The sequence below is a fragment of the Colletotrichum acutatum genome (assembly GCF_030867785.1).
Source record: "Colletotrichum acutatum strain CBS 112980 chromosome Unknown BDZ83scaffold_176, whole genome shotgun sequence".
Lineage (NCBI taxonomy): Eukaryota > Fungi > Ascomycota > Sordariomycetes > Glomerellales > Glomerellaceae > Colletotrichum > Colletotrichum acutatum.
In genome coordinates, this window is record NW_026849170.1 from 1 (window position 1) to 15219 (window position 15219).

Genomic DNA, 15219 nt, shown 5'->3' on the forward strand with positions numbered 1-15219 from the left:
GCTTTGCCCCCTGCTCTTCAACCATGTCGGTTTTGTTACGACATGGGATAATCCAAGACTTAAGACTTTGTTTGGCCCCATGGATTTCTCGTCCTGCATGGTTCCATTTCCGCACGAGTCACATAGTCCAGAATGCAATTACACGAAAGTACATATAAGTAACGCCTTGAACCCTGATATGGTCAATTCTACATGCCCCAAATGGATTGATTCTGGCAGCACGAATGCCGCAGAGTCAATGGCAACGTCACTATGTAAGCGTCATCCCACAGATGGACTGCTTTAAGTTATCCTTATCGATACTTATTACGCACGTTTCATTTAACAAAAGATTGCCCTTTTCCTTCCTTTTTGTGTCTACATTTCCCACCCTCAACACCTTGACTCGTGGTCTAGCCCTTCGTCTTATATGAGTATCTCACATCCACCACGGCGTCCACTTCACTCGTCAGCAGGTTGACATTTGAGACTCGTCAATCATCTCGAGCTTTGCCGAAGCGTCTGTCCCTCTCACAGTCAGAACCAGGAGCGGACCCATTGACGGCCTCGAAGGACATCTTCTTCGGGCAGCAAAGTTTTTTCCCAGCGACCCAGGCCTGACAATTTTGCGAGTGTAGTTCCCAAGGGTCATAATTATTAGCATTCTGTATTATCTCCATTCTGGGAGGTCCCCAAGCAGCCATCCATGGACACCTGCAATGAAGAGGTCCTTCAAATCCTTACATGTTAAGTATGAATAGGAAGCTCCAGTGCGGAGACGACGTTTATATTGCCTACAGCGTACGTAGAGCACCAACGGAGCATCACGAGACACCATTGATGGGACATGGAACTTCTATGAAGCCTGCGTATGAAAACGGAGAAGTTGCTCATCATGGCTACCAAGCAGACACATACAAGGATACACGTGAGCCTCTCGATGGTTTCCTTTCCCTATCAAAAACAACTGTGAAGAGTCTCGACAAAGTAAACGACACACAAAGCATACGTACAAGTCCTCACAAATCACCCCTCACGAACCTCATAAACAAAAATTCTACCCCTGCCCTCTTCTGGGGCGAAATACAGTCTCACTCGTCCCCCGACGACAGCAACATCCATCGGGTTCTTCGTCATCAGCACGCTCTTCCTTCCAATGCTCCCTTCTACGTGGTTCTCCTTCCTCATCCACGGCACAACCCCTGTTCTCTCCATAAACGGGACCTCCCACAAAGGAACCATCCTCTCCACTTCAACAATCGCCAGCCCACCCACTTCCAACCCTGGCGCCAGCGTCGCAATGCCAGAGCAAAGCATCAGATGCCTCCCGTCGACGGTGCCGAGAGATTTACAGTCTTGGTAATCGATCCAGTGTGAAGGATTCACGATTGTAGTCAGAGGTTCATCGACTTCCCCATCGTAATCCACTTCACCCCGTTTGCCAAGTTGAGCCTGTTCCCCTTTCCTGATCCCACCACCAATTTCGCCCTCCCATTTCATCTCGGCCTTGCTTAAATCCCATCTCCTCGCAACTCTCCCACCCCAACCCAAGGTCGTCAACGTCCTATTGTGGACATCATGCACGATCCCACCCTGGTGATCTGCCACCTTGAAGACCCTCTCCATCTCCACGCTGACCGGATCAACCCTCACCACTGTCGCCGTCGAATTCGGCCGGTACTGCGAGAGCGTAGCCCAGATATGCCGCCCGTCAAAATCAATCCCTCCGTTATGATACTATTTCCTCCGTTAGCCATCTGTCTGACTTCAAGCGGGCTGCAAAGTGACACAGGCCCCCAAAGAAAAGAGAATCGGGGTGGAAAGAATGTCCGAGTCGAGATTTACCTCCAAGTCCCCTTCCTCGGAAACAACCCAGTCCCCAAGACGTTTTCCGCGCCCATCAAACACCACGAAATGCGCAAAACCTGCCCCGGCACTCCGATCCGTCCCATCAATCCATTTTCCGTCAGGATACTTCTCCGTTGGGACCGTATACTCCCCTGCCGAAACCCAGAATCTTTCCTCATCATCACTATCCTCCTCATCAGCCTCCCCTGGGTCCCGTTCTCTGTCACTCCCCCCTACATCACCACCCGCAAGCCTCACAATTCCCTCCGGCTCCCATAATTCCCCCTCAAGCTCAATAACCTTGACAAGATCCAGTTTCGTACTCGACCGAGACAACCCCGTTAACTGCTTTACAATCTCCGGGCCATCCCGCGCAGCCCCAGACCCAGGAAGCGGCACGGGCGCGAGCGGGACATTGGGCGTCGGCCTCGTGACATGGTTCCACTCCATCATTCCTTCTACGACCCTGCTGCTGGCCAAAAGCAACAAGAGGAAAGGGCGCGGCGCCCGGACCCTCATCACGGTTATTTCGTGGACGCGGTCTCCATGTAAGGGCACGAGACTTGAGGGAATGTGAAATGTAATCGTAGAAGGGACAAGATTGGATAAAATGACGGAAATTTGAAAGGTCAAGTGCTGTGGATGGAGCAACGTGAAGCGATCCCTAGCCCAGCCGGAGACGTCGGAAGAATTCATGTCGATCAGGTCCCGCCTCGCAATTCCCCGCCCCGCATTTCCCCGCCCCGGCCCGTGTTGTAATTACTCATACACCCGTTCCAGAAGAATTAGAGGCACGTAGGTCGAGAGCCCAACCACTGCATCGGATGACGTTACGCAGGTCCCAGTGCCGTATCGGGCTTTCTGACATTCGATACAAGTTGCCTGAGCGTCAAAATCCTTGGTTTGGTGCGCTTGCCAATTGTGGGGGAAACGTCCCAACATGAGAACACAAGTCGCGTCATATCAAAGGGCTCGCGGAGCATCTTAAGTAATCTAATCCTCCCGATCGATCGAATACTAAATACAGTGTGGAATCACTCACACGAACAATCACCGACGTGATATACGGTATAAAACATCATACCATGATGCCGGCAGCTTTCAAGCCGGGCCTGCTTTGGTCCCCAAAACTCCAGAGTACTCCGTCATGTACAATACTGCGCATCGCTAAGTAGCAGGCACAGGGCTTGACTATCGTTCTTCATCCATCCATACATTAAGTCTCATAACAGTCATCTGGCATCAATGTGTCAGACCGTCGTGCCGCCGCAGTCCGGTATAACGACGCCAGACTTGACCTTGCGGTTGACGTCCATCAGACCCCATTGATCCTCCCAGTTCTTGTCTTTTTCGTTGTACATGATCTTCCATGGCTCATCAAAGGCCGAGAACCAAAAGTAGTTGGTACCATTAGTCAAAGCGGGACATACCCACTTGTCCAACAGCTCATTCAGCTCGTCGATACCGGCAACTGAGGCATTGGGGCAGCCGGTAGCAGTGCCATCACCGCAGCTTGTGCCACCTTTGGTCGGCCAGCCAATCTCGGCAATCACGTTCTTCTTCTTGTCCGACTTGAAGAAGCTACCGGCTTGGTTCTCCCAGAATGCGTAAGTCCACATGGCTGCGTCCTTGGCGTTGGTCCCAGAGAAGAACGGGTGGATGTTGGCCATGATGTAGTCACTCTTTGACGCCAAAGATGCCGTCCAGTCGTCGCCCAAGTCCGAAGTTGCCACAGGCAGGCTCAGTCCCTTGCTGGTCAAGTTGGTTCGTACCTCTTGGAGCAGAGACCCCAGTTCCGACTCGGTCATTTGCTTCCGGAACAGAATCTCATTGGCGACGATGAGACCCTCAAAATGCTTGTCTCCGTACTGGTCCAGAATATCCCACATCTGGGAGAGTTGTCTCGCGTTGGTCGTCTTGTTGCCATCCTGCCATACACCCAACCAGATCTTCACTTTGCCCTCTAGTTTGAGTTGCTCAATTGAGTGGATAAGCATCTGCGTCTGGTTGCAATCTGTGCCGTACAAGCGGACAGTGTTGGTCAGTTGACTAAGAACAGCAAGATCACGGGTGATGTTGTTCTGTGACGGAGGATTGTGATAACAGTCGGGGTACTGGGAATTGAGAGGCGTATAGTCCATTCCGGGAAACACCTTATGCAGTTCCTTATTGTTCATAAGCGCTTTGATCTCGGCACTATCGGCGTTGAGGTCTCCGTTGGAATTCTTGTCGTCGTCTGCTGATTGTCCATTTCCTGAGCTGTTGCCATCGCGACTGTTTCTTGAAAGCAATCCACCAGCAATGCCACCAGCAATGGCGCCTGCAATGAGGAGGATAACTCCTAGAATGATGCAGCACTTCCACTTTCTGCGCCCCTTGTTTTGCTGCGCCATCCATTCCGATTTCTTCTCTGGTGAGCTGAGGTCGATGGCGCTGCCGTTTTGGTACTCGGCCGTTCCCTTGGGGTCGTAGTAGCCGCTGATGTTTCGGTTCGCCATCAACCCTGCCGTGGCACCTCCCGCAGCAGCCGCACCCGCCGCAGCAGCTGCGCCAGCTGCTTTCGTCTTGCCTGTCCGATCGCTGTTGGAAAGACTAAGCATAGAGTTTCGTCCACTTTTGGGCTTGCCGTAGTCTAGACCATCATCACCATCGTCCGCAATAGAGTTAGGATCCACCACGCCAAGGTTCTGAGGGTGTCTTTGGTAGTAAGGGTTTTCGTTGTAATAGTCGTTGTAGCCGTATGGGCTGGAGGATGGAGATAGCCGGGCCGGGGAAGCGCCAGCTCCGCCAAGAGCCGTCAGGCTGGAGTGTGAGTCTCGGTCTGGGAGACTGCCCTGGTAGCTACCTTGGTAAGGACGCGAGACGGCATTGCTCATCTCGTACACGTCGCCTCCCGGTTGACTGTAAGCTTGTGGTGGTGCGCTGGGCTGCTGCGACTGTCCTTGCGGGATCTGGCCGGCACTTCTCATGGCACCAGCCCCGCTCTCCCTGGCGTTACGTTCGGCGACGGTATAAGCGATACCAGCCATACCTCCTGATGCCGTGTCGCTAAAGTTATCCGCGCCAGGTGTAATATTCGGATTCAGATTGCTCTGTTGTGGAGTCGCATAACGATCGGGGCCCCAGTCGCGGTGCACCGGGGGTTGCGGAGAGTTGTCGATGGGGGATACGGCTTGATGAGCTCCGTATGCAGTAGCGGTACCGCCCACGGCACCGACGGCAGCCGGTGGTGGTCCCTGGCGATCGTCCCTCCGCTCAGCTCTCATGCGACCAAAGTTCGGATCATGATTGGGGTCGGAGTACTGATAGTCGTGGCGGTAGTCATGAGGCGCACCACGGTGATACTGGTTATCTTGGTAGTACTCTGGAGGATTGGGAGTGTGAGACCGATAGGCCTGATCTAGAGGCTCCCGCTCGGCGTCGCGGCCGTCTTCAAAGTCGTATCGCGGCATGTTTCGGGCAGAGTGTATATTTTCGAGGAAACGTCTCGTAACCCTCGTGGGTTGAATGGTTGACTGACCAACAGCCAAGAAGTCCTGTTCGATTGTGGTGGATGAGGGAAGCGGAAAAATCGAGGGACGCTGGGTAGACGGGAGTCGACCTGGGAGGATGGCTGGCTAATGCGTGCGGCGGTTGCAGGAATGCGGGTGCAATTCCAAAATGTCTCGGAACAACGACTGTTTAATTGTGAGTGCGGTTCTCGCTGAACTCGGTATGTGCAAATATCCCGCTCAATCATTCCAGTATAGCGACTGGAGAGATGAGATGGGGAAGAGACTGCACCAAATTGAAGAGGTGCATGGAGAAAAGACGATGCAGATGGGAAGGAGGCAAAGAAACACTAACCTCCGTGCACCAGGTCGCTCAGTGACTCGGATTGAGAAGCAGGCAGGCAGGCGACGCAAGCTAGTCGCCTCCGCCTAGTAGGAGTGTCTGGGCGAGTTTGGCGGTGGTTGAGCGTACCAGAGCAAGTTCGTAGGACAGCCGCAGGCACGTTTGTCACGTTTGCTTGTTTGAACGGGCGAGGAGCGGGAAGCCGGGGAATCACCGGTACGACACTGTCGAAGGGGAGGAATCAGGCGTTTCTTGAGATGATGATTGTCTTGGAACCCTGGATACGATTAGGAATAGGGGAATTGCGGATTGTCAAAATGGGCTTCGCTAAGCCAGGGAAACGGTAAGGGGAGAAAAAAGGTAGATGTTGAGGTGAGTGAAGTGTGGTGCGGTGCCTGGTCAGCGAGAATGGCGAGCAAGCCACCGAGAGTGTTAGGCGCGGAAAATCTAGCTGGGCATTCAGGTGTTTTGCCCGCAGCAGCGCCAGGTCAGAAGTTCGTATTTTGGTACACCCGTGCGGCTCCCTTGTCTGGCGTTGCGCTTGCTCGTATTGGCTTGCGGCCCGTTTCCAACTTTTGTCGAGGAGCTCGAGTACCGGTATCTCTCCGCGGGGTGCGCGCGCAGCAAGCGGGAGCCGGATGAATCGTTGTATGGAGTGGTTCTCCTCAGAGATGCTTGATACAAGGCTTGGAAGGATTGTCGTCGGCGTCGGGCATGGGGCATTTGAGAGGAAAGAAGGAAGGATACCGATATAGTAAGGTGGGTAGCACGATGAACGGTGGCTTGGGTGGTCTTGTGGTCGTGGATGTTGGCTTTTCAATCTTGGCCAAGGAAGACAATGAGGAGGAGCCCGACGTCAATCAGTGGAAGGGGACTACTGCACCGTAGTACTCCATGCCGCAGATGCGACTGCGATACCTATACGTGAGTACCTCGGAACACTCTGTACCGCGGAACCTGCGAAAAGAGGCAAAATGCGCGCGTGTGTGAGACAAATTGGGGGGGGCCTCTTAAGTTTTAACGGGATGGGATGGCAGGAACGGGGCAGGTACAGCTGAACCCAAGGTACCTACTCCGTATATGAGCAGGTAGTAAAGCACTTCGTACCTGACCTTTCGGGATTGGTTTCTTTCTCAGCCATATTCTTCCTCTGTGTGAACAGATTGGGGCAAATTGGCTTCGGATGCCGTCTACTCTCACTGGCACACATACTCCGTACTTTACGTAGTATGAGTCTCTCGACAACAACGGCAATGATACCTCCAAACTGGAATCTGTGAAGGAGGTACTCACCAGCCCCGGTGCTCACGGGACTCCTCACCAACCCGACTGTTCTTGCCCTGCCGAGTGCCGTCATCAAGGACAGGGGAGCACTTTGGGATGATGGGATCAGACTGAAAGAGTGGAGTGAGAGCTGCTGGCATTGCACCTTGAAAACAAACCTACATAGTAAGAGTAAATAAGACCAGCCCCGCCTGGTATCCGTCTAGGTAGTTTTCTCGGAGTGAAAAGTAAAATCAGACTAGGGAAAAGAAGAGGCACATACCACACCACACAGTGGGGGGGGGGGGGCAAAAGGCCCGCCGCAAAGGTGGGAAAAAGCAAGGCAGCCCGAGCCAAGCAGGTTTATTTTGAGTCCCCGTCCGGGGCAACATGGGAAAGAGCGGCACTTTCTGTGCAACCACCGATCCATGCCTGTCGAGCTCCAGCCGTAAGCTCATGAGATGCAAACATCACTCTCTGTTTTGAACTTCACCTTACCCTGGCTGCCTTGCTACCGGACAGTACTTGGACCTGGGCGATTATCCATGCCTTCTGCCAATGACGGCTGAGACCGTTGGAGATGGCGGAGGCGAAGGTGCTTAAAGAGTACCTCCGTTGGATGCATTTAAGGAAGCGGCTGTGCAGAGACCGCAGATGACTAAATCCCCGAAAAGCAGCCGGTGCTTTACTCAAGGACACGGCTGCGACTGCAATCTAAATAAGACCAACGACAAATCGCTGACTGCAAACTGAGTGTGCCTACCGGCGAGTCTGAATGTTTCTTTAGTGGGCCGAAGCCCTGGCTGTTGTCGCCCCGGCGCTATGGGCCGACCGTGGTTGGCTAAGCGACCACTGTCGCCCACCTACCTTGTCTTTTTGAGGTGTGACTGCGCCCCTTTCTATAAGCCAGCCCACCCTGTCCTTCCCCCTGGAAGCCCGTGACCCTCACTGCCCACTAGCCCCGATGATCCAGCCATTCGATTGTCGTTCCTGTCGTCCAACCTCTTCGTCTCACTTGCTTAGTACGAATACTTGCTCGCGGTACTCCATACCTGAGCGACGGCATCCGCGAACAGCAGTAGAACTGGCTTCGTCCTCAAAACGGGCCGTCACCGACTTAATCGCTCCGACCACCAGGTTGTTGACGGTTGCCGAGTCAAGGCTACGACAGAAATCTGTTTTTCTAACAAAAGTATTGTCCGTGGAGGGCACGAAGGGCATAGTGGATTCAGTCATGCAAACTGCGACGGGGCCGGCGATCGTCAGGTCCACATGCCACCAAGTCCACCAAAAGCAGTACACAGAAACAAGCACCATCCATTTACACAACCAACCTCCAGAGAATCAGTCTATCGAAATCCGAATCCCATCATTTCCCGCCCGTCAACTCTTCACACGACTCCGGCACTTTGTACGGATGGACAGTGACGATCAGCACAACCCGAAACTGTCATCCCATCCTATGCTTATTTCACTTCCTCCCTCCAATGCCGCAAAATTTCCCGACCCCTCTCAAATAAGAAACCTCGGCCACCTTACTACACCAATCTATCTCCCTCTAAAATCAGCAAGGAAACCCCTTTTGCCATGACTCTGGAGAAGTCCCCGTCACCTCAATGCCCCTTCATCTCAATCAAATCGCCCTTGTCGCCTTCCGCCTGCACCCTAGCCGTCGTACACTATACTTTGGCCCCCGCAAACCCCCCTACCAAAAACACCAAACTTGAAGCACACTGAAGCAGCACCGGCCCTGCTTCACCACCCCTACGGAGTACTGCTGCAACGCTAACCCATGTTTTACGCATGACATCACCAAATAGCTTCAAACAGGAAATATCCCCCTTCAGTCATCGAGCGCTCTCCTTTGCTCTAGAGCAATTGATGCTACGTGATAATTTTAGCTTTTCCACGAGTGTTCACTAACACAGCTGAAAGCGAGAGAAAGAGATGAGAAAAACCACGCCACACTCTTTTGCCTATGCTGCTGACACTTCAGCTGACGCCACATTATGTCTGCCATCTGCTTTGCCAGCGTCCCGCTTTGCGCCGGCCTGATCTAGTCTCGTAAAATACACAGGCCACTGTCCTATTCTCCTGAGAGGCTCTGCGAGATTGCAAACCCTCGTATCGGCGACTCAGGCGCTTTGCGAAAAGGGCTGTTCGACCAATATGTCGGTCCATAGCGCGGTTAGTCAACTCTCATTGGAGTGAACCATAATTTCTATCTCTGTCCCCAACTACCCTCAACTACTGTCCGGCATCCTTTCCCCCTCGACGTTTTCGTGTGAGAGGTTCCCGCCAATACCAGTCACCTCCCACTCTTGGAGACTAAACTCAGATAACATGCGAATCACTTCCGCAACCTTATCCACAAACCCTGAGACTAACGCGCGCAGTATTGCGATACTTGGATCAGAATTGTGTCTATCGCAGCTTTATTTCATTAATGGGTGTTGATCTGCCATGTTGGTGCAGCAAGCACGTCGAATGGCCAAAGCTAAGGTAGCTATTTGCAAGACAATCGAAGTGTAAGTCATCGAATCTTCGTCAAGTCCCCATTTGGTCTCGCGTGAATTTTACATACGCTATATGAATCTCGTGTCGTACTGTAATCATTGTCGAAATGCTGGGGGATTTATTTAAATGTTGTGAAACCACCCAGCCGATCTAGTACTTGTAACTCCAAGTAGACAACATACCAATGAGCCAGACGAACTGTGATTTCTTAGATGGAAATAGTGTATTTACAGTAACTGAATTGCCTCAAGTCATTCTGGTGTAAATGAAGAATCATTCCAATGCGAAAGTCATCCGTTAACATCATGATGGTGCGTTTCCGAGCCCGTCTCGTACGACGTGTATCACATGCAGCGATGCTGGGTGAAAGGTCTTGTTTCGCAGCTACGGCAGTCTAGAGGAGATTATTGTTTAAGGCTTCGCGGTCTTCTTAAATTACAACCGTCCGTATCCCATTACAGCGGTCCTGAACCCAATGCATAATGAACAGCCCTTCCAATAGCTCGATGAAGGCAAGTCTACTTACATGCAAACTTCAATTCAAATGTGGCCATATATGCCTGAGCCGGTCCCAACACAACGAAATGGACGTTTTTCCACAGACCTCAAAGATAGATTCTTCTTCAAACACGAACAAGTGCATACAGGTTGAAGTCCTGGTTCACTGATATCGAAGACTGCGGTGTGGCCGGTAACTTCGCAGCGATGAACGATCTCTGTTGCCTTCGCTCATCAAAAATAATCACGAGCTTGTATCAGCGATGTAATGGCAGGCTAAAATGTCTCACATATGACCGGATGAACGACAATGAGCCGTATCTATGTACGCCTGCTTTTGAATCAGTATCTGTAGTCACAGCGCTACTGAGCAGTTACGAATTCCGAAGTCTATGGAGCATCAATTACCGCGTATCCTGTTATCAGATATTTTACGAGCTAGAGCTAGCTTAATCAAACCTACAGACCTTGTTCAACAAATTCCTAGTGAGGTACTCGTTTTACTTGGTCAGAAACAACCGCTCCCAAGAGCACGAGATCTTTTGGCTTGAAAACATGGCCTGAAGGCATCTGTCTACTAGTCTAATGCAGTGACAAGCCGAAATCGAGAGCGTTTTCCTTCATCTAGTAAACCTGTGGGCGAAAGGTGAAGCTTGTAACATCCATGATGCTGGCCACAACTCACTTGCAACGATCGCGGTGGCACATAACCGTTACAAGGCTAAGTTACACGTACAATATTATCGCATCATCGCTATACGACGTCACTCAGTAGCTACGATATCTCTATTCTGATCCGATCAGCAATTGGAATAGAGCCGTCAATTCCTACAAGGTGATAGAAGGCACATAGCGATCACCTGAGACTGGTGAACAACGTAGGAAGATAGATACAGAAGAAAGACTGACACATACGCCATTTCCCACCGTTATATCCCATTTACGCGACGTTTCTGTCCTTCTTGTTTGTTTTGCTTATGCTTTCATGAGGGAAAGAAGTGCTTTCAGGAGTATTAATAACACCGAGCTAAGAATTGTCGTGAAAATACGATATGGCTGATAGTTTTCCAACAGTGGTACTTATAAGAGGAAACCACGCATCTTATGTTGTCAAGCAGGGGCGGCGTACAGGGGCAATATCTGAACTTTTATCATTATGTTCGATTCGACGAACGTTCACCCTGGAGCGGAACGCTCCGTCTTCTCAAGCATGTCATTTGATGTCTATCCTAAGTGCATCTTTTGAATAAAGATAAGGCTTAAGGACTGGTTGATAATCATGATTGTTAGCCTTTGTCTTTCTCTCATCCATGCAAGCGGTCTTGAGGTATCATTTTGAACTGAATTGCCTTGCCCGATTCTTAGCTTTGATAACATCCATTCACTGGATAGTATGTATCGTCTGCGAACTGGACAGACGTACTTCTGACAATTGAGATTCAATTTGCCAGGTGATGTCTCATCTTAGGTAATACCAAGAGGGACCCTCGGACCAGTACTCGTAGAGAGCGATAGGCTGGTGGTGTGGATCGACTCGGTTATCGGCAGGCAGGTGAGACGGAGTTGGGCCCCATCACAAGTGTTCCAGATTTCGTTGAAGCCCCTGGCTCAGACTGGAAAGCCCCCCCAACATGGCACATCTACCAAACCCAAGAACTTGTCGCCAGCCCGAAAGCTCGCACTTGCGTGATACCTCAGTCTTCACATTCACAGCTATGCTAGTGTAGAATTGGAATCACTTGGAATTGACTTTTCCATCCTAAAATCTCGTTCTACGGTCGTTCCATGCACGATCCGTCTTGATAGACGTGCAGACATTGCTTTACCGCTCGTTTCATAACCGCCCGTCCTGCGCTAAGCACTTGAAAGATATGAAACATGTCAACGCGACACTACAGATGTATCAAAGGGTTTGCTTGGCTGAGCACGGATGACAACAACAGGGGTCATCGCAAGTCCACTTGACCTCCTCTGCTAGGGAACCAGGACTCAGGAGCGCAAGAATTTGTTCGGAGTTCCATTGGACATCATCCCTCCCATGATGGGATGCCCATCCCTCGCGCGTGAATTGAACTCTCAAACAGCCATTGTAGCCGAGCAGAATGAGCCGGTATATCCTGTATTATGGGGGAAAGAACCCCGTTTGCGGATCTTACGATAGACAAAACCAAGACGGTCCCCAGGTTTGATTATCCTCCCCATACACCGTTGTACGATTGCTATTGTTCCCTCGTTCTGCATTTTCCAGCACGTTGACCCTCCCGTTGTTACTTTTTTTTCCAACATCAAAATGCCCCCCAAAAGTAATCACTACTCTACCGTGTCGCACTCGGATACCTATGATGATTCCACTACTGAAGTTGACGAGTCACTCATGGGCGATGACAAGCAATGGCACTCAATAGATCTGAACGCGCAAGGGAAACAGGCAGGAAAAACTTGGAAAGAAGTCAAAATTCTCTTGAGGAGATATCGCTGGCTTATCGACACACTTCTCCTCCTTACGAATATTGGTCTCTCACTAGGGCTGTCATTACTGTTGTACTACCAATTTGAAGACGCCAAGTTCCCGTCGCGAATGACACAGATTGGCGGCGATTACACAGGCGCTGGCCCGCAATGTGAGTTAGCCCCCCAGACTATGCCATGTTCTAGTTCACTATCCTAATTATTTTGACCTGCAGTCCCGATCGAGATCAAGAAATTTGATGCCGACCATGCCGTGGTGCCTCCTAACGCAACTGAATTTCTTTCCGAAGCTACGCTCAACCAATGGCGATCGCTTTTGCCTGGTAACGCCATAGCCGGGACCTCAACTACAATATTGATATTTCACTAACACCGTTGTAGCTGGTGCCGGTTGGAAATCGGAGGACGACGGTCCTTTCTTCACCACTACCATGACCCATCAATTGCATTGCATCGTACGCTTCAACTGTCCTGATTCCTGTTTCTACTGACTTCTTGTAGTTCATGATGGGACGCATCTACTCCGGGATAGTCGCCAATAAGACTGATATGTCTAGAACCGAGGCTGATATCCATTTCTATCACTGCATTGACTATCTGAGACAAGCAGCCATGTGCTCAGCGGATCTGGCGCTTGAACCACATTTGATTACGGACGCGGACGATAATGGGCCTGGAGATGGCAGTTGGAACGGCATGCATGGTAGGCAACTTCTCCCCTTTCGACAAACTGTAGACAATTCCAAGCCAAGGGGTGTCAAACTCAAAGAGCGAGAACTAATTCGGACGTACTCCCAGTCTGCAAGAACCACAATCAAGTGATCAAATACGTAGATCGTAAGTTAGAACAATGAACAACTCCAGATTGACAATAATTTAACACCAAGTCACAGGACAAATCAAGGAAGGCGTTCGTGTGGTTCTGCCGATAGATGACTGAGCACTAGATTTTATAATGATTTTTGAGTTGCAGCGTCTTTATAGCATTGAGAATAGAATATAACAGTCATACATCTCTTCGGACTCTTAACGAATTAATCGTACGCAGCACCGTCGGCCCGCATAGTCGCCTCCTTTACGGAAGAGATTGTGCAGTAGGAGATATTCACCCATGGAATGGATTCTAGGTAACCCAAACTCATGTTGGTTGGCGCCAAGACCCACGCCGCAAGCCTGTACCCACGTTCTTACCTAAGAGTCTCTTCTGCGCAAGACATAATTGGATTGCGCCGCACGCAACAGCTGACTTGAGTCCAGTCAGTGCAACCGCACACATTGGCGCCAGCGGATCGCGAGCAGGACTAACAAATAAGTTTGAGTTCTGTAATTGGGAAGTGTCTTTCATGGATGGCTGTCAATTTTCCATAGCGTCAATGCCTGTGGACGGAGCTACTCACATGCCTGCTTTCGACTTTGCTTGCCAGTTAAAGTTTTGGCCATAGCCTGATTTGCCTGGGACTAAAAACCTCTGGCTCTGGAAGTCAGGCAGCCGGACAACACGTCGAGTTTCTTCCGCATCTCCGCTCTGTCATTCTCCAACCTACGCTCCATTCGTCTCGTCCGAATGAGCAACTAGGCAAGCTGGCGATTGTTGCATGCTTTGAGAGACTTGCGATCTTCATGCATCTACTAGGTCTTGTCTCATTTTGCCTTCTCCTCACTGCCCACGGAACACGCTCCAAAAACTGTTTCCGAAGACCGCCTGGTCCTGGTCCCTCAAGTGACTTCCGAGACAACCCCATGTAAACCGTTGGGAACCCAACTTGGTTCTACACTTGGAAACGGACTTTACGGCAGTCGAATTACTCCTTTTGCATGAAGCGACGTATCCGACAAGTGAAGCAACGCATGCTTCAATTATCTATAGATCAACCCCATCGCGAGGGATTCTTTGGATGAGAACTCAACAACGCAGCAAACACGCGAGCGCTGGGCATGCTCTGGACGGTCAGCTTTAAAGGCTTTCCTTCGCACCAAGATCCGACTTTGAGCCCAGTGTACTTTATTCAGATGTTCAACCACAATCCCTCTGTGGGAGACATTACTTGCCATTACTTCAACAATACTAACTCCGTAGCATCCACCTCGACGACAACATCCACATCCCCTACTTCGACAGCGTCAACTTTGACGGAAGTTTTTACACTGGTTGAAGCATCCCAAACCGCGTCACCTAGTTCCAGCGGAATGAGTAACGGCGCATCTACCGGTGTAGTCGCTGGCATTGCAGTGGGCGCCGTTGTGGGAACACTGGCCACCATAGGCCTAGTGGGCTGGGCTATCTGGAGGCACTTGCGGAAGAAGGAGAAGGAGCAGGGTCATAGGAGCAGGGTTACCGGGGCAAGCGACGTGGGGAATTTTTCTGCTGTTCAAGGAATCGGGCCCTCTCCTCCTGTTCGTTGGAAGCACGAGCTTTCTATGGACGCTCAGCAACCTCATTATGAAGCTGATGGGACAGAAGGTGTGAGGTATGAAATGGCCAGCCAATCAGTCACGACAAATAACGAGAACAAAGGTTTGAGGGTGAAAAGCGACGGAATGTCGAGGTAGCCGTGAGCACCATATGTATGAGTCGGAGGTATATTGGTTACGTGAAAGCTATCGAGAGAAAAGCTCAACATCAAATAGATGAGGTACTCCGTGACCACAAGATAAAACAATACTGGCCTTGATATCAGGCTCAGGAATGCCGTCAGTCTGTGGTATTTGGAGAATCACCCTTCCTAGGGATATTGGAAATCATTATGTAATTCCTTACTTACTTGAAGCGTGAAACTAAGCTCCGGAAGCCATCTCTCTATGTTGACATAG

General features: G+C 50.7%; 4 protein-coding genes across 4 annotated transcripts; 2 read left to right on the forward strand and 2 right to left on the reverse strand.

The window, feature by feature from the left end:
• Positions 1-1005: 1005 nt before the first annotated feature.
• BDZ83DRAFT_591677 (uncharacterized protein) lies at positions 1006-2346 on the reverse strand (the record flags this gene model as incomplete). Its single annotated transcript, XM_060506459.1, has 3 exons — positions 1006-1125; positions 1177-1716; positions 1825-2346. The coding sequence occupies 3 exons, from the start codon at positions 2344-2346 to the stop codon at positions 1006-1008; spliced, it is 1182 nt and encodes a 393-aa protein (XP_060358685.1).
• Positions 2347-3077: 731 nt separating this feature from the next.
• On the reverse strand, positions 3078-5279 carry BDZ83DRAFT_757640 (endo-beta-1,3-glucanase; the record flags this gene model as incomplete). Its single annotated transcript, XM_060514923.1, has 1 exon — positions 3078-5279. One exon carries the CDS (start codon positions 5277-5279, stop codon positions 3078-3080), a length of 2202 nt encoding a protein of 733 aa, XP_060358686.1.
• A 6950-nt stretch (positions 5280-12229) lies between these two features.
• On the forward strand, positions 12230-13731 carry BDZ83DRAFT_711522 (uncharacterized protein; the record flags this gene model as incomplete). The annotated part of the gene is made up of 7 exons (XM_060511603.1): positions 12230-12560; positions 12624-12731; positions 12790-12863; positions 12910-13111; positions 13207-13245; positions 13302-13654; positions 13715-13731. 6 exons carry the CDS (start codon positions 12230-12232, stop codon positions 13346-13348), a joined length of 801 nt encoding a protein of 266 aa, XP_060358687.1. The 3' UTR covers positions 13349-13654; positions 13715-13731.
• A 176-nt stretch (positions 13732-13907) lies between these two features.
• On the forward strand, positions 13908-15146 carry BDZ83DRAFT_640875 (uncharacterized protein). Its single transcript, XM_060509522.1, has one exon. The coding sequence runs from the start codon at positions 14344-14346 to the stop codon at positions 14956-14958; it is 615 nt and encodes a 204-aa protein (XP_060358688.1). The 5' UTR covers positions 13908-14343; the 3' UTR covers positions 14959-15146.
• The last annotated feature ends 73 nt before the right edge of the window (positions 15147-15219 follow it).